Source organism: Stylophora pistillata, chromosome 5 (assembly GCF_964205215.1).
Source record: "Stylophora pistillata chromosome 5, jaStyPist1.2, whole genome shotgun sequence".
Classification (NCBI taxonomy): domain Eukaryota; kingdom Metazoa; phylum Cnidaria; class Anthozoa; order Scleractinia; family Pocilloporidae; genus Stylophora; species Stylophora pistillata.
The window spans coordinates 6,157,617-6,176,296 of record NC_142523.1 but is presented as its reverse complement, the minus strand read 5'-3'; the positions used below and the strand labels follow the sequence as shown (position 1 = coordinate 6,176,296).

The 18,680-nt window shown below is 39.0% G+C and overlaps 1 protein-coding gene across 1 annotated transcript in view; it reads left to right on the top strand.

The window, feature by feature from the left end:
• LOC111325029 (uncharacterized) overlaps positions 1 to 9,566 on the top strand; it is a 225,318-nt gene extending 215,752 nt beyond the window's left edge. The window contains exons 45-47 of the mRNA XM_088759636.1: positions 2,273 to 2,506; positions 4,020 to 4,112; positions 8,588 to 9,566. Coding sequence (XP_088615762.1) covers positions 2,273 to 2,506; positions 4,020 to 4,112; positions 8,588 to 8,901 — 641 coding nt within the window. The 3' untranslated portion in view covers positions 8,902 to 9,566. The remainder of the gene's footprint in view (positions 1 to 2,272; positions 2,507 to 4,019; positions 4,113 to 8,587) is intronic.
• Positions 9,567 to 18,680: the final 9,114 nt, after the last annotated feature.

Below are 18,680 nucleotides of genomic sequence, written 5' to 3'. Positions count from 1 at the left end.
GGAAGAAGTAGGGGAGACCAGTGTTGTCAGGTTGAAATAAAGACAACTGTCTTTTTAATGAAGGAAGATTAACCATAAATGATCAGAATTTTCATGTGCTTTAAGAGTGCTATCACCAAAACAGAGTTGGGGTGCTTATTGGAATGGGGTGATTTTTAGTATAGGGGCACGTATTGGAATGAGGGTGCTTACTCAATAGGGGTGATTATTGGAATAGGGGCCTTGTTAACAAAAACAAACTCAAGGAGGGGAGAACTGGTTAGAGAGGGGGCGCTTCTCGCAACAAGGGAACTAAATCAAATCATTACGGTATATTAAAGAGTAATTTAACATTACGAAAACCTGCAAAAGATATTTAGTCAATTTTTAATAAATAAATACTTGTTACAAAATACACAGTTACATGTATACTATTTACAGTTCAAATTAGTTTTTGACAATGAAATAGATTTCCATGAGACTTGCAGTTAAGTTACTTTGTGGGTTTCGTGAAAGCTAGCAGGTTCCTTCTTCTATTCATTAATTTTTCCTCAAATGTGATATTACCCGGCTTCAGTGTAACACATCTACAATTTCACTCTTAGACTCGGAATTTAACATGCTCTTCCCTTTGGTGATACCTTTACTTTCCTTAATCTATTTCACCCTAAAGATCTTATTAACAATTCTCCTTGCTGTCTCCTGCATAATTCTTATAATTAACAATTATTCCACGAGCGTGCGTTGGATGTGAGATGATAGATAGCCAACGAGGCGCGTAGCACCGAGTTGGCTATAATCATCTCATATCCAACAAGCGCGAGTGGAGTAATTGTTTTATTAAAAACGTTAAATTATATTATTAAATTTTATTAAATTCTTAGCTCCCTTTTAATTTTAAGCTGACACGTACGCTTACCATATTTGTAGATTATGGTATATTGGCTGATATACCATAATGGCTAAGCCAATAAAAAGTCTGGAATTGCATCATCCAATGATCTAGTTTTTAATAATTAACAACTATTCACCAAAGTGGAGGTGGTTAGTGGTGGATATTTACCGAGCGAATATTTAGTATATACTAAAACAGTGAGATAATATGCCCCACCAAAATTTGATTTGAGTGATTTCTTTGCTTGTCACGGATGCAAACCGGGACGCCATTTTTTCCCAAGTTGCTTGGAGATAAATAGCAAAGGATATTCGGAGCTTGACTAGCCAATCAGAGCGCGCCTTCCACGCTATCCACTGTTTTAGTATATACTAATTACTGTTATTCTGATGAAGGGCTAGCGCTCGAAATGTCAGCTTTTTTATTCGTTACGGTGACCAATTTACAATTTGAACTTAGTTGATATAACCAAATTATCGTATAATGTTAGTTCAGAAAATTTGGCATGGGATCAAGCAATAACCTCCTATTGTTATTTTTCTTAATTTCACTTGGCTACCTTGCATTGTATTGATATTGCCAGTTGAAACTCTGTTTTGGTCGCCACTGGGAGTTAAAAGGGTTAAAACCATGTGTTAACATGAATGTTTTACCAGTAGCCAATTCCAAAATCTTCTCTGATTAATCTTTTGTTTTTATATATTGCCTTCCAACAATTTAATATTTCAATTTTCTGTGGCCTACGGAACATAAAGTCGCTGTAAAATGAAACTTTCTTCGGCGCTGAAAAAGAAACATCTGAATAATGTGGAAAGTAGCCTAGCTTCCAAATTTGGTCCATGCAGGTTCCTGATACCCAGTGATATTGCTGTCTGGAAGTGTATCGGCACCAGAACAGCTTAGCTCCATTTGATATTTAAGCTTGATAGAATAACAGAAGATTGCGAAGCCAAGTAACAAAAGTTCGCAGTGCGTAGGCATAGACATCATCTTTGAAAAATCTAACTTGAAATACCGTCCTTTGTCAAAGTAAGTTACAGGCCTGTGATTGCATCTAAAATCACTGTTTGAGATTATGATACTGAGACAGCTAGTTCCTACGTGGTAGGCTGTGAAATTAATTTTCAAAGAAAAAGGAAGGTATTTGAAACTTACCCACAGATTTTAACTGACTGGCAAAGTTTTAAGACTATCTATTTCATGAGCCAAAAAGACATTGTCTTTTAAATCTGAGACTTACACGAGACAAGAATCGACACTGTTTCCTTTTTCGTGAACCTGCAGTTTGGTAGCTTGTTTTAATACTGTTCTCTGTCTTTGAATGAAATGAGGGCGATACCGTTATTATTTGGCAGAATATTATGAATGGTTTCAAGATGTGCATTTTGATCTTTGCAGCTGCTGAGAAAGAAGGTTGTGTCACCGTGGGAGTGGTGGGAAAAAATGACAAGACTGGCAAATGCAACGATCTTGGGCAGGCAAAAATTTATTATTATGATGAACGCAGAAATGTTCTAAAGCAGATAGTCCAGAATAAAGAGCAGTGTCGCGACTTTTTCGAAACATGGAAAACTGCTTGTGAAGGACACTCCACTGCTGGCAGAGTACCAAAGACGGAATCCCCAAGTTCTGGTAAGAACGAAAAACAACAAGACATCTTTCATTGTCCTAACCTTGATTTTTGTATAAAAACACGTACAGTACTTTGTGGTCTTTTGGAATCCATATAGAGCATGTTGGGTTCTATGGGGAGTTACATTTTTCTCGTTACAAAATTTAAAGGTAGCTTAGTCAAATGTATTGCTTTATTGTAGAAATGTATTAATTGGTGAGATAAGAAGGAAGCTATTCAATTCAAGAAGGGAAGGCGAGACCGAAGCTTACGCTCGCACGATCGGTGGTATAAATTGAATAACAGATGCAACAGATGAAACCTAGTCAAGCGCCAATGATTAAGTTTCTGGCTTTGAAACTTTTAGTGGACACGACAAACCCCTTTAGTTTCTGTTGGAAAAGTGCGGCAGATCAAATTGAAATTTCTTTTAAGTGAAAGAAGCGTAAAATTTTCGCTTCAACATCGCATAAGCCACAAACTGGATAGAATGCTTAAGAGGTTGATGACAAATTGTCCAATTATTGGGAGCGAATTGTCAGAATACCGTTTTGCCATCTCATTGCATTCAAGGTTATTCATCAAAATTCCTTTCATAGGGCCCATGGATTCAGGGAATCCTTTACATTCACTTCAAGGCTTAATGCTGTAGGTGTATACAGCAGCAGAAACTGATGCTCGGCAGTTCATTGAATTGATCTTCAATTCATCAGCTGGAAGAGTAGTCTTTAATGCATACAGGTGTAATTCACCATTACCAGAAGATGTTGCGAGAGCTCTTGGTCACGAAGATACTGCGCAATATCTTGAATCCATCAGTAATTTATATTTGTATATTTGCTTGAATATTTGCCTGTATTCCCACAGAAAACTGAAGCATCTTCCTGTCCTTTGAAGTGGCGCCACACGGGGCAAATTCCCAGATTTCAATTTCTTAAAAGCCTTTGGTTCGGAGGAAACAAATAAGACATTTTGAACTCCAATATAACTGAATTTTCAGCTAAATATTTACTGAAATATTTCTTACTGATGGGATCAAAAAACCGCGCGCAGAGTTATTGTGTAGTTAAGATTTACAAAAATTCCGTTTGATAGATTTTAACAAGTTTAAGCGTTTTAAGAACTTGTAAATTGTAACGAGGACTCCATGAAAGCTAATTCACGCTGAGGCAATTGAAAACAAATTTGGTTAAAGGAAAGAAGTGTACCGTTTTTCCAGTTGGTATATATGATTTGATTGTGTAACTTTGGCACCATTCCTGATCAATCTAGGGTCGAATGGCGACTGAAACATTGTCTTGAAAACGCTCAGGCTATCGGAAAGCGTCGCAGTTTCGTAAAGTGCTCACTAACTAAGATCAAACAACCAACCGTTAAAATATGATAATATATTTACTCATATTGACGACTTAGTTTATACGTTAATACCATTCAAGGACTAATCAAGATTAGATTTATTGCTACATTTGTTGCTACAGCCGCTGCTACCTATGCAAAGCTGATCTATGACAATGGAACTTTTCTTTGTTACAGATTACAAAGTGAATTATAACCAAGAGGCAGTGACCTCTTCTCCTGACGAAGTAACGAATGTTGCATCGCACCTCCAAGAAGGAACTGTCACAGGTACTTGTACCACTGCTGATTTAGCGACTGCTACTTGCGCTGTTCTTTTACATGGGAGACTAACACCATTAGAAGTAACTTCTCGGTTTGTTGAAAACTGAGAGAACCCTTAAAGTGCATTTGACAATTTTCTTTTTTTTTTGGACGAATTTTCTTAGTTTATAGTCTTGTAAACATACCTGAAATGTTTAGATATGTTTTGTAAAAAAAATAGTGTATTTTTTTCGTTCAAAACTGCGCTAGTGTCGACCAGTATCTTACCGGAGTTTGGTAACGAATAGTTGTAAGTTAATTTATGCGTGATGTCACATGGTGTACCTCTCCCTGGAAACCACACAAACCATACCAAAACGCATCAAAGATGTCTCAAGAAGACCTCGAGAGTTTTAGTGATTCAGAAGAATCCTGTGATGAATCTAACCAGGTGTGTATGATGTATTACTACAAGTCGTCTTATTTGGTGCTCCAGCGACACATCTTTTCCCTCCTTTACGCTTTCGATTAGAGTCCGCCATTGTTGTTGTGTTATCTCAAGTGTACCATGTGTCGTCACGAGATTTGTCTCGTGATAGTCTGGCCGAGCAAAGTGGCGGTAAAAAAATTGAAGCGATACCAGCGATTTGAATGAAAAAATGCAGTACTTATTTTTATCGGATTGCTCCTAAATATCATAAGTATATTAAAGACGATGTAAGCAACTAGAATCCGTCAAAAAAAGAAAAACTTGTCATATGCACTTTAAGCTCATTAATCATTTGTTACTCGTAATCCTCCATAATCACAAGATCTAAGTGTTTTTATCCTTCGAGGGTACCTGCCCCCCTTAAAGGGCCACACTCAACTAGTGTGCTTTGCGTGCCATCGCTCATTGTTATTATCCGGGAAGTGGGTACTTTTTTAAACAAACCGAACGGAAACGGCAAAGAATAGAACAGCAAGCAAGAATAGAAAAAAGGGTACTACCACCCAGAGCACAACTAAAACGCTTCTTTGCAAGAGGTATATTGACGACGTTTTCTGTCGTGGAACAGAACCAAAGACAAATGAAGGGAATTTATCTGACAGGTAAACAGCTACGTTCTGTGCATCAAATGTGCCACGATGCAATCACTATTCACAGTTGAAATATTCTCAGATATCATATTCTTGGACACAAAAAGTGTAAGAAAGATAAATGTTTAACAGGGAATCGACCCATGACGAATATACGCATTACAAAGAGAAGAAATCGACGCTGGTAAGAAGTGGTGATTTTTTACATGGCTGCTCTTCCTTCCAACGTCAAAATCTTTACCCATGTTGTGATCGATCTCGAGGATCACTTTAGGTTGAACCCTGACAAGTCTATGAATGGGTACTTCCCTGCACTCGCAAATCAATTTTTTTTGTGTGTGTATTTCTGAGCAGGGTTAAAAATGTGGAGATGTAGCTTAGCATGTAGATTTCGCTTTAGCAGGAAACCAACGATCAGACACATTTCTTGAAATTATTTGTTTTTCACTCATTTGTCCTCTCAATCGTTTTCTAGAAATTCGTACCCTCACCAGCCAAAAAACAAAATAATAATTTCCCAAAGGAAATTTGAGCCTTGGAGAAGATAAACTTAAACAAATTATTGAAGTAAATGCGTGGAAATTACTTTTCGTAGGATCTTAGTAACGTTTAAGTACTTTTACACCAACATGGACGGTGGAAACTTTCTGTTTAGAGCCGTCGGTTGCTAAACGCAAATTTAAAAATGTCATGTAATTGCGACGAAATGATCGAAAGTATCGACCATTCATCTTCCTATAAACCGGACCGACTGCGACCGTTTGAAACCAGCAATTGAGAGAGGTGTCAGAGCAACGTCAGCTTTCAAAGAGGCTGATCCTGTCATATTAGAGCGTAATTATAGATTAATTTTCTATAATTATGACTATAATATTTGGTGGCCTAATAGCTAGCACATTGGACTGTGGATCGGGTGGTTTGGGTTTTAGCATTGGCCTGGACCAGTGTGTTGTATTGTGCGTTCTGGAGCAAGACACTTTACTTCCATAGTGCCTCTCTAACCTTTAACTTAACCCAGCTATTCTGTTAAGTTTATCCATTCTTGAAACGATTGACTAAGAGAGTGAAAATTAAGGTGTTTGCTTTGATTTGTATGTACTTTGGCCACTTTTGAAGATTCCTTTGTTGAGTCCATTTATCCAATATCAAGCAAGGAAAATGAGTGCAACATTCAGACCTTTTCATTAACATAATTTTTCAGTGTTTTTTTTATTTCATTCTAGAAAATGGTCAAGATTTGTGATATTTTGAATTGCTTTTGTCACAGATGCCATAAAGACTTACTTTAAAACCCTCAAGGCAAAAATGTGAGGAATGAGGGACTGCTCAAAGTGGCAACTAAGCAGGATGAAAAGTGTAATAAATTGTAGGAGGAATCAAAGGGGTCACAATGTAAGTGAATGATGGTGTACTTGTCCTAAACAGAAATATCAAGCACATTTGAAGCAACTGTATACTGACAACATATTACAGTGATCTACGTGTGTGTTGAACACCAACAACAGGGCTGTGGTCTAACAGCGCCCAGTGGCCCCTGGCGCCTTACTTTTGCTCTTGGGTGACTTGGGAATATTAATTTTTTCATGAAAAGCATATGGCTGGCACCCTAGATTTCACAATTTCAGAGATCTGGGCTCCCTTCAATTTTTCTTAGAGCACAGCCTTGAATGACCTTCCTTGTAGTTAATTATAGTTACTTATTTAGTTCAATGTTATTTCTTGCTGAAACTAAGTCTTGTTGAATAACCCTCAGACAGTCTTCATACACTGAGGCCAAAAAAAGGAGGTTGGAAGTAAACACACATGATTGATGTCAAGTATGGGAAATTAAAACTGACATGACCAAGTTGTGATTGGCTTAGGTTTTGCATCTGATTGGTTGAATAGGTGGTATGAGTTTCTTAAACCAAACACAGAGCGTACATAGTAAAGCAAAATCAAAGGAATTCCACATTTTACTTTCGATACTCAATTGTAAGCTGCTTTATAATACTTTGTACTTATCACTGCAAAGTTTTATGATGAGCAACACTGTGAAGTACATATGAAGCTACATGTAGATGTTGCTCCTGGTGGTTTGTTTAAATCAATTACCAACAAAACTACAACAGCCTTTTGGGTGATGTCACAAAAAAGGGTAGGGCAGTTCGTGCACAAACTTGATTTAAGATGCTAAGAACTCATCCAGTCAGTGTGTTGTCAATATATCGCAGTATATTCTGTAGAAATTTAACTGTGTACCTTGCTCTATCATTCTTTCAAATAAGCAAAGACCACCCAAAAGTATAGCCTGGTCTACTAGCCTATAAGTCTATTTGAAGCCCAAGTAAGAAATTCCTTGCAGTTTTCATATTTTCTTAGGGTAAATTTGGCTCAAGATTGCTGTTTTTCATTCGCTTGGTTCTGTTGATCAGTCAACTTCTTAAGTTACTTTGAAAAAGAGAAGTCATGACTTGATTACTGTAGAAAAGGAAGGTATTTGGCATTGGTGTAAATAAATGTTATTTCAGTAGCATTATAATTGTAAAAAGATATGAAATAATTTTAAGTGTAATTGCAAATAAAACAATTGTCAATCTAGTTTCATGTGTTGAATTTCTTTTTGATTACATGTATCTGTCCATACAATGTATTTAATTTGGACTAACTGGCATTTCGGGTGAATGTATCTCGGAGTTTTAAGGGTATAAGCTGAAAATTTAACCATTAGCATCAATCTAATTAGAATATGTTAGGTTTTCCAGACAAGGTCACAAAAAATATAGTTGATTGATTGATTCATTCATTGACTGCCTCGATTCCGTACATATAACTTTCAACTTTTATAGTGGAAAACCGATTGATCAGCTTTGCTCTTATGTTTCCCTTAATTATAGAAAACAAAGCTGATATTCCCAATCTGAGCAGTCGATACAGCTGATTCATACAAAAAACTGAAGCTAACTTCATGTCAAGTGTAAATTTACCTTAAAGACGCCTACACTCTGTATTTACGCGTGAACGTAAAGCCGGTGTAAATCTCTACAATACTCCATCTTTACGCTGTGCGTAAAGGTCTCTTAAAGAAGTCTCATTACTCTAGCTTTATGTCAGTACGTAAAGGCCGCGTAAAGCATACCTTTACGAAATGTAAATATGGCGTAAAGCTGTGTAAAGTAGAACTTTACGGCAGCTTTAGGCTAACCTTACGCCAACTAAAGGCAGTGTAAATCTCTGTTTAACACCAACTTTACGCTGTGCGTAAAGGTCTCTTAAAGAAGTCTCAATACTCCAACATTACGTCAGTGCGTAAAGGCCGCGTAAAGCGTGCCTTTACGAAATGTAAATGTGGCGTAAAGCTGTGTAAAGTAGACAGCTTTACGGCAGCTTTACGATAATAATACGCCAACTTAAATATGTTTTTTCATGCTGTGTAATTCTAGGAAGTTTACACCGTCAGCTGGGTGACCTAAAGCAGGCAAAGGATTGTGGAGTGCGTGCCCTGGATATTTGCCTGAAACAGTTTGGAGCTGAGGATCTTGATGTCGCAACGTCTTACCAAAAGCAAGGAAGTTTACACAGTCAGCTGTGTGACCTACGGCAGGCAAAGGGTTGTGAAAAGCGTGCCCTGGATTTTCTCCTGAAACAGTTTGGACTTGAGCATCCTGATTTCGCAACGTCTTACCAATCCCTAGGAAGTTCACACAGTCAGCTGGGTGGCCTAAAGCAAGCAAAGGATTGTGAGAAGCGTGACTGACCGAGCATACGTACAATCAATTTGAGTTTTAAATGGAAATTAAAATTATTTGCCGTCGCGACTTCAGTTCGCAGACGACGCACATTTTGGTGACTTCACGTTGTTGTTTTACAAAGGGCGGCTAAGAAATGTACAAAGTTTTAAAACACACGTGCTGAGCTATTGTTCTGCCAATTAGATCTTTTGTTTTTCTACGTCTTCGTTGCTGTCGCGGTCGTGGTTTGCTTAAGGGTCTGTAATAATAATAATGATAATCCTTAACAGTCGCCAACGAAAATCAAGACAATAATACGTTGAAACATAATCTTTATTTGAAATTCATTACGACTTTGATAAAACACGTCTAACAAAATTACAACTTATAAACCTTTAATCGGATTTTTATAAAGCGACAAAGCTGTTACTTTTGATTATGTGTGGTTCCCATAACCACGCGTAGGAAATACAAAAGCATGCAAATCAATCCCAACGTTCGTGTACTTCACGACTCTGCGTAAAAATTCTTTCCTTTCAGTGACAAGATCAATATTTGAAGTTTGGGAGGTGTTACTCTAGACAGCAAATTTGTTTTTGGAGCGGAGCTAAACGTTTATTTTCCATATTACGGTAAGGATTGTTCTTGTACAATGTAAGATGCTGAAATAATCATATATTACGAGATTCGACATTGGGAAATTTTGAGCAGTCACGACGGTGAATGAACTTCTATATATTTTTTCAAGATTTTCATTAGAAGCAGCGTCAGACCTCAAGTCAGCACAAAATGCGAAGGCTGCTTTGAGTAAGAAACGTGAATAGTGTGCCGTCCGATGTTATTGCTCTCAGACTGCACAAAATTTGATGATCCTACGCTATGTTGTTCCGCAAACAACCGATTGGAAATGTACAAGGTTTGGAAACGCGCGTGATTTTGCTCCTTGTCAATTTTTTTCTCTCGCTACCTTCTCGTCGTCGTCGCCCTTGTCATATTTTAAAGGTCTTAAAAGAAATTTGTGCTGGTGTTAATTCCATTGTAGAGCAACATAACATCCCTTTTCGATTTCCACATAAACTAGCTACTCTGGAAAACGTTGATGAGTACCGGAATATTGGGAAGAAAGCGTAGGAACCCATGTTCCAGGTAAAGCCTACTTTTCAAGCTCTTGCACACACCTTCGTCCCATATCCTGCAGGGTGTGATGCACAGCATTCTGTAACAGATTTTCCAGTCTCGGATCATTACTAAAGGAGAAAAAAAATCAAATTTGTTGGTTAGGCCTCATCCTGCGTGAGTGACGTATTTCTAGTGTAGCTCTCCTGGCGGAGAAGAGTAACAAATGGAATAAGTCTGTTTCAAAGGCCAATTTAAACTATTTTCAACTTTAACTCCCTACATAAATGAGCTCATTTTCTTTCTATGGATTATATAAGATTGCCAATGTAACGTATTTTGAATAAAGGGTGGGGGGGGGGGGGGCAAAGCCTACTTAGGAGCCATGTGGCTCATCGGGCCGGCGCTTAACTCCGGTTCCCGTAGTATGAAGCGACTAGGAGTATTTCTACCCCCCCCCCCGCCCCTGGATGGAATACTAGTCCATCGCAGGGTTACCCCTAGCATTAAATTCGCCGATACCCATTCAATACGCCTGGGTGAAGGGATGTATTTATCATGAGTCACGTAACCCTTCCTTTGGGGTGTTGCATGGTATGTTGTCACATTGCTTCATTAGCGGTAGGCTATATATTCTAGCTGTTGTCATTTATATTCATTCTCGTCTTACGACCGTCTCTACGCCCTTAAAATTAAATACCCAGTGACAAGGGATTGTCAGTTTCTCTTAGAAGTAGTCTTTGCATATACGAACATAGTTTAGATTGTTTTGTAGGGTACTTTTTCTTGCTTAATTTTTTACATTTCCGAGTTTTAATTCCGTTGATGTACCATTCCTATCAATTTTGTTGATGAAGGCATAATAAGGAGGGTCGCATACGGACACACCCCAATTGTGGTTACTTATTGAGTAATAAATGTTTTATATTCGTTTGAGCGGGGTAGTGAATTAGAATTTGAAGGCACTGTGAGAGTAAAGTGTCTTGCCCAAGAACACAACACGATGTCCACGACTGGGGCTCGAACCCGGACCCACTCGATCCGGACTCGAGAGCACCAACCATGAGGCCACCGTGCCTCAAATTTTGAATAAGGGTATCTAAAAATAGTTGTGGCGCTTTACAAGCGCCCGTACCTCTATGAAACATTACACAATGGCTACAACTAACGACCATCCAACCCACCTCTCGATATTTTTAATGCTCTTAGAGCCTTCAAAAACGAATAACAGAGGCAAATCTTTCAGAAAATCCAATCTGAGGGCTCAAAATAAAAACAGTCAAGCTGCCTGAAGCGTGGGAAAACGAGGGTGACCAAGTCGATCGGTTACGAGACTGGCACGAGTTTTTCTGGACCAATCACAGAGCAAAGCGAAGCAAACCCAATGCGACCTCGGATTACTTTCGAAACTGAATTGGAGATTGCTTTACAAACCCGTATTTGTTGTGAAGTCAAATGCTGCTGAATAATTCTTTTTGCTTTGTATACCCTTTACAAACTGCATCCCGCATGAAGAACTAAGAGCTAATTCATTTGAAACGTCGCAAAATGATTAAAAAGGATTTAGATGTTTAAACCCATTCACCCTGAAAAACGATTTACTTCCTCACCTCACTAACATCTTAACCACACTGATCACTGTTTGGCATTCCTGTTTGTAAACCTACAGCGGTAAAATCACAAACAGAGGACCATAAATTTAGTACTAAAGACAGAGTAAAGTCTGTTTAAAGAGAAAGAAGCCTAGGACTAAATTGCAGCTTTTTTTTTTTGACGCTATCTTGAAGTGTTTCCCTTATTAACTGACGTTTAGATGTATTTTCCGGACTTCTTTTAATCGTTATCCACCTTCAGGATCTGGAACGAAACACCAGTTATCTGACAATCTGACAAGTTTCTACAAATGTTCATAATCACCTTGCAAACTAAATTCCATCGATAACTCCATACCAGGAAAGAGGGTTAGGAATTCGGGCGTATCCGTTTAAAAGTTTGTTGCGGAAAAAGTTCTTTAAATTTTATTATGACGCTCAACGAAATGGTTACACTCCGTGAAAAGCACAATGGGCAGACTCTGATGAACAAAAACATATCACCAACGATTGACCGACATTGAAGGTGAACTTCAAATATTCCTTGTCGGTGGCAAAGTGCCGGTTTTCAGTGCACAAGTAAAACGGTCATTCTTGAAAATATAACTGTCTCCGTTTTTTATGCCGATATTCCCACAACTGGAATCATTTTCTACGTACACATTCTTACCAAGATGATTTGGTTCATTAGTGAAAAATGCATCGCCAAGTACAATATCTATATCTGCGGATGTGATTGTACAAGAGGCAGTCTTAATAGAAAAAGAAGAATTTGCGTTCGTTTTCCCATGGCGATCAGGTGTTCGATCTGTTGGCATGATAAGTTTGAGAGCTTTCCGAGCCACTTTGTTGGTGCGAAAAGGTTCTTCATTGGAAGCAGGGCAGGGCCTCTTAATGTTAGCGGGGGTTGAATGAGATGTGTTGTCTCCATTTTGACTAACTGACGCCTGCCTTTGAAATCCTCCGTCACTTTCAAAGTCATTCTCATTTTTACCCTGCATCTTCGGATTTGTGCTCTGAACCTGATTTGAATACCTTAGTAGAGACACCATCTGGTCGTCATGTCCACCTGCACAAATATCACTCGCACATGTAACAGGCATATTGCCGGTAACGGAAGTTACCGAAGTCTCATCAGCCCTTAAGTTGTTACCGCTGATGTCAGGATTAGCTAAGTTTTATGTTGATTTTGTTGTTTTTGCTACTTTTGACGAGGTATTGATGTGATGGTCAGTGGCTGTGGAGAATTCTTTTAAATTCGTCCCACATGGTGCTCGAATATTTAACAATACTTCGTTATGGGATACACATTTCAGAGGGTTTCTTCGGTCATTTTCAAAAGGTGCCTCTTTTCCTATCGGCTGCAAAAGCGTCTGCATAGCTGATGCCTCTTTATGTCTTAGATCTGAGCTCGGAGTAACAATAATTAATGTAATCTGAATCTGGAAAAGAAGTTGTTGACACTGTATTTGCCTCCCGATTAGCTCAATTGGTTTGAGCACCAGTTTGTATTGTGTGGCATGGGAGGTCCAGGGTTCGAGCCCCGGCCGGACCAATACTCATGGTCTTAAAATAACTGAGGAGAATTTGCTATCTTTCTATAATATCAAGAAATGGATACATATTCTAGTCTTGTCGGACAAGGACGAATAAACCGTAGGCCCCGTCTCCTGCAGGGTTAGGGGTAGTAGACGTTAATTTCCCACGCACGAGATTACTGTGTAGTGGATGTCTTGCCCTGAGGTGGGATGGGTGGGTGAAGATGAGACCGTTACATGGACTGTAGCGGCTGCCAGAGGCACCCGATATGCTGACGTCGGTCTGAAACTTAACAACAACATGTTAAGCGCTATTGATCAGTACATGTAAATACTCGCTGTATAAATTGGTAATTAGTAATTAGTAACTCCCCGTCAATCTTTAGTCATCACAATTGTCATATCCTGGATCCCGCACCACTGTCATGTTGTCAGACCTCAAGTCGTTGAATAAACCATGGACTTGAGTAACCCTCTGATCGCTATTGTCAGATGTACCTCCATTCAGTTTCAAAGGCGAACGACAGCAACATGGACCATTAGACAACAAAGGCTCGACAAGATTATCAGGATTTTTCTCCCCTCCCTTGATTACTATATCAGCTTTTTTAGCAGCTGTCTCCTAGTGCTCACCTTTACTGTTTGATGATGTTTTTTTGGGGCCTGGTACAGAGTACTTAGTCAAAGACCAGGCTGAATCCAAGGAGAGAGACCTCGTAGGTCCAGCACCTGTATCATTCGTTGCATAAAACATGCGGAGTTTGTGGTGAGTTCCGCTGCAAGTTTTGGCGGAGGTTACCTATACCTTCTTAGGTATCACATCCATGGAGGCAGAAGTTGGTAAACTTTGCGTTCTTTCGAGGCATCTCAAAGAATTACGGTCATCGTTATGACTTTTTTCTTCAACAGAATTATCTCACAAAACTTTCCTATGTTTCTCCGGAGATATTCTCGTCCTTCTAAGTGAGTGCTTTAGACTATTCTCCCTATCTCGATCTCTATTTCTTTCTCGCGAAGTTGAATGTTTTCCATGTTGATGCATCATAAAAGAACGTCGAAGGTAGATCTCCTTACCGCCGTTGCCACGTCCTCTCGGCCGAAATGCCCTTGTATTTATGTTTGGTGAGAGACTTCGACTTTCAGTCTCTTAACTTCCTCCCAGAGCTTTGCTCATTGTAATGGCTTGATCTTCCATTCATTAGCGAGGATTCACGAGTTTTGAAGTCAAATCCTTTGTCGACTGAAGAACTTCTGTTGTCTCTTCCATTGCCAGAGTACATATCTCTTACAGGGGACAAACTGCTACTACCTCTTCACGAGCGAGCGGAGTCACCAGTTGTTTTTGATGAAGTATCGTCTGTAAGCGGAGAGCCGCAGAATGACCAAATGTGTTAGACCTAACGTTCACAGGGGAAGCATTGTGGCAATCTCAGCGGGACTACATCCTTGCACTAACCTGTCTCCCCACTCACCTAGGCCACTCACATTCACTCATCGTGACGAGACAAAGAATGAAGAGACAGCGAACCATTTGAGCACTTGACTTATGTATTACATAAATGAATAAAGACATTTCGAATAGACAACATATTTACATGATCGAACATAGGCGAAGTTTACCTAGAAACGAACAATGAATTATGTGGAGATCGAAAAAAAAAAGAAGCTTTTGATGTCTGTTTTCGTGGGGTTTTCTCGGAATGCAGAGGTCGACCGTCACCATTAACGATTGCGAATATCAGTGGACGATTTATCTTCTTCGCAGCCGTTTTGGGATATCACGCAACGCTCCCCGAGCATTGCATGATATCCAAACAAAACGGCTGCGAAGGAGAGCAGGGTGAAGCAAGCCAAGGGACCTTGGGTGAATCGAATCGCCAAAAAACAAACGTTCGATGACAAAGTTACGGTAGCACCCGCGCATTTTGCGTAACTTTGTTTGCCAACCATGATACAGTTACTTGGGAAATGTGTCGTGGTGAACTCCCGCTTTTTTTGTGTGGAAAGTAGTGTGAAATAACCTGTCGCATGGCGTCACTTACGGTTATTGCATGACTGTAGAGCTTCGAAATTAAAATTCGACCTTCTTTAATGGATTTTCCGTGGAATTGTGGTCGTGCGGATGTTATTACGCGCAATTTTCGCTTCTGGCTGTCCAGAAAACAGTTTTTCGCCTTGCCATTTCTTTCTGAGAATTCCTAAATGAGAGGATGAACGGGTAACCCAAAAGATCGCTCAAATCACATAAGATGGGGAAAATAACGACACAGAGAACAAAAATCCCATAGTCAAAATAAGGTGAAACATTGAAATTTTTTTTTTCCATGTAATAGTAACCTCTTTGGGAAAATGGCCTGATATCCAATACCAATTCGTACACTTGAAGCCGTATTGCATGTTAATACATCGCTCGTCTCGGTCCATAAAAATGCAAAAAAAGAACTCGGGCAATATCCAGCCATCTTGACCTCACGCTTGGTTAGTAAAGCATACATATTTAAAAATTATTCCATGAGTGCGTGTGGGACATGAGATAATAGTTGGTTATAACCAATCTCGTGTCTAACAAGTGTAAATGGATTAATTTTTTATATTTCAATTAAGCTGATGTTCGGATATTTGGAGTGTTTTTCAGCTCCACAACAGTTGGCGCTGTGCATTTCCATATAATGTAACTTGGAATGGTAGCTTATAACTGAAGTTGAGTAAACTAGTGAGAACAGTTGAAATGAAATATTCAGAGCGGAAAATTTATTATTTGTGATATTGATATTCATGTAAACTACTCTCCGAGTGACCCTTAAGGACCCAAGTTTGTACCAGAGGCTTATGTTTGTACTTATTGAGATTTGTTTTTGATGATCTGTCATAGTTCTGATGATTTTTTGCTTCTTGAGTACAATAAAGCCCATATCTTATGTTAGAAGGTTGACAGTTGGCTAATTTTGTGCTTATCAGTTCATTCCAGTTTTTTTTGTGGCGTTCCAAAAAGGCTCTAACCTGTGTTTGTATTTTTTTTTTCTCACTGCTAAGAGTGCAAACTTGGATACCTTGGGATGCTTTTTGTTAGTATCTGAAACGATGGCTAGAATGATGTTTTTCAACACTTGTAGTATGCACATATTGTCTAAGCAAGAGGGCACAACAAGGAAATATTTTATTCAAAGCTGTGGGCTGGATCCTTAAGTCATATTTTCCCATTTTAAGTATTTATATGACCAGGGGTGTCACTAATTTTTCAAGTGCTAGTAAGCAGGGAAATGACAAAAGGTAGTCTGGGCACAAAATTTCTCTACTTTTAAACTTCTTGAGGCAGGGGAGGGGTAAGAATAGTGGTTTAAGGAACAGAAAGCACTGCTATAGAGAGGAATGATAAAACTTTGAAAAGTTTTTGACAATCAATCAAGGTCATCTTTCAAAATACAAAGCCCAATACATTTTGCTGGAAATAGGTTTTGACCTCTTTCCATCATATACTTCAACACTTCACACCAATGAAGCAATTATAAACAGTCACCAAAGATAAACAATTACTTTTCCTATAATGACCGACACTCAATCTTATCTCCCTGTATTTTGCATCTCATGTGGCTGTATGCCGAGCTGTACAGCTTTTTTCCACCCTCGAATAGAACATTCTAAATATTTTATTCAACAAATGGGAATGTGAATGTGAATGTTTCCCTCTGACAAAGGGCTAAATGTCAGCTTTGAAACTCTGGAGGCCACTTTACATAATTTTTAACAACTCAGTTGATAAAACCAAAATTGCCTTATTTTTAGACAGTTGTACTTTTGATAACTCAACCATGTTGGCAAATTCAGAGTAATAGAAAACAAAATATAAAGTTACTCACTATTAGGAAGGATTGAAAGTCACTTTCCTTGTAAGCATACAGTTGGCAAGGAATTTGCTTGCCCTCTTTTTAGCCTAAATGATTGACAACATGGTTTTGATCTGATGCTCTACTACCAGTAAATGTTCAGAAGTTATATATGACAAAGACAGAGAATTCGTCATGGGAGGTTTACGATGTGTTTTATCTTGGACTAAAGTACACTTTCCTTCTCAGCATACAGACCTGGCAAGGTATTTGCTTCAGCCCCGCTTTGCTGAAAAATTGAGCAAACGATCATTGACCCAATTCAATTTACCAAAGGATATTCAGTTTTCAGTTTTTAACAAAGATATCAAAAATTGTTTATATTGCGTGACTTCTTTAAACTGGCCCTTTTGAGTCACGCGTACGGAAAGGCTGTACAAACACCAGCAGTTCCGTTTCTGCGCGGGCAACCTATAGGCGTGATCATGATGTCTGTGCTCGGAGGGCAGATTTTTAGAACCAACATTTACATTTCACGCACAGGTAGTTTCCATTTCGAGCTTTAAGCCGAGATGATTTCTCGCAGAGCAAATAGGATAATGTTAAATGATTGTAAGGGTAATTACCTCATTTCCGTTCTCCTGTTTTCTCGAAGAACTTTGCCATATATTGGCTTGAGAATGAAATAAGTTAGGGAGCGTGACTAGTGCGACGCTATTTTTACCCCCCAAATAACGATTGATTATTCTGTCACATAATTTTAAATTGACAAGCAGTCTACTTTTAGGCAAACTCATCCCCATAACTATAGTGAGAATCGTTGATCTTTGGGGCAAAAATAACAGCTATGTAATTTGGATTTTTCAAGTTTCTTTGAACGCTCTTAAAGCTATGTTGCTTCAGCAGAAGTTAGAACTTGAATTGAATCTGTCTTGGGCACTGTTCTTATCATGTTTTTTTCTCTTGCGATCACGAGTAAACAGCAACTTCCGTTTATGTGCGCGCACCCAGTCGTTAGTGTATAAAGAGCTCTCGCCGTACGGAGGAAAGCACAATTGCTGGTCCTTGAGACGTAGAGTTGGAGTTTCCTGAAAAGTTTCAAGGATTGAAGCCAAGTAAGTAACTTTCTTTCATAAACTGAACTCCAATCTCACTGCAGGATCTTTGCTGAGGGTCTCCTTTGTGTGCTAACAAATTTTGCCTGGCCACAATAGATTTTACCCTCCATATATCTGTGCTAGATTCTCAGAGGATAATTTTTACCGTTTTTTTGAAGGAAAGTAGGAGGGAAAGTGAGTTCGTTTTCTTTAGCTACGGTTATTGTACAAGTACTTCATCAATTTTTCGTTTCCATTTCAAACATTCAACTGAGAATTCGGCTTGTAGATGTCGTTCAGGCGTCCTCGGTGTTTGAATAAATAGAGATCTTGTGCCAACCACGAAGGTGGCAGCAACGAGAGCGCTTAACCGAACAAGAAATTTAATGTGCACATCAATAGCTTCGCACGCCCGTTTTAAACTCTTGTTCATTTCTTAGCCGTCTTCTGCTAAACAACAACGTAAAACCCCCAAATTTGCGTGATCTGAGGAGCATCAATTCGATATCTTATGATTTAGATGAGGTCCAGCGCCAGAAGAGACGGTAATCACATTCACCCATTCGTGAAACTCTTAAGATTTAATTTATAATCGACGTTTTCTTCGGTGTTGTCGTCCTGATTGCTTAAGGATCCTA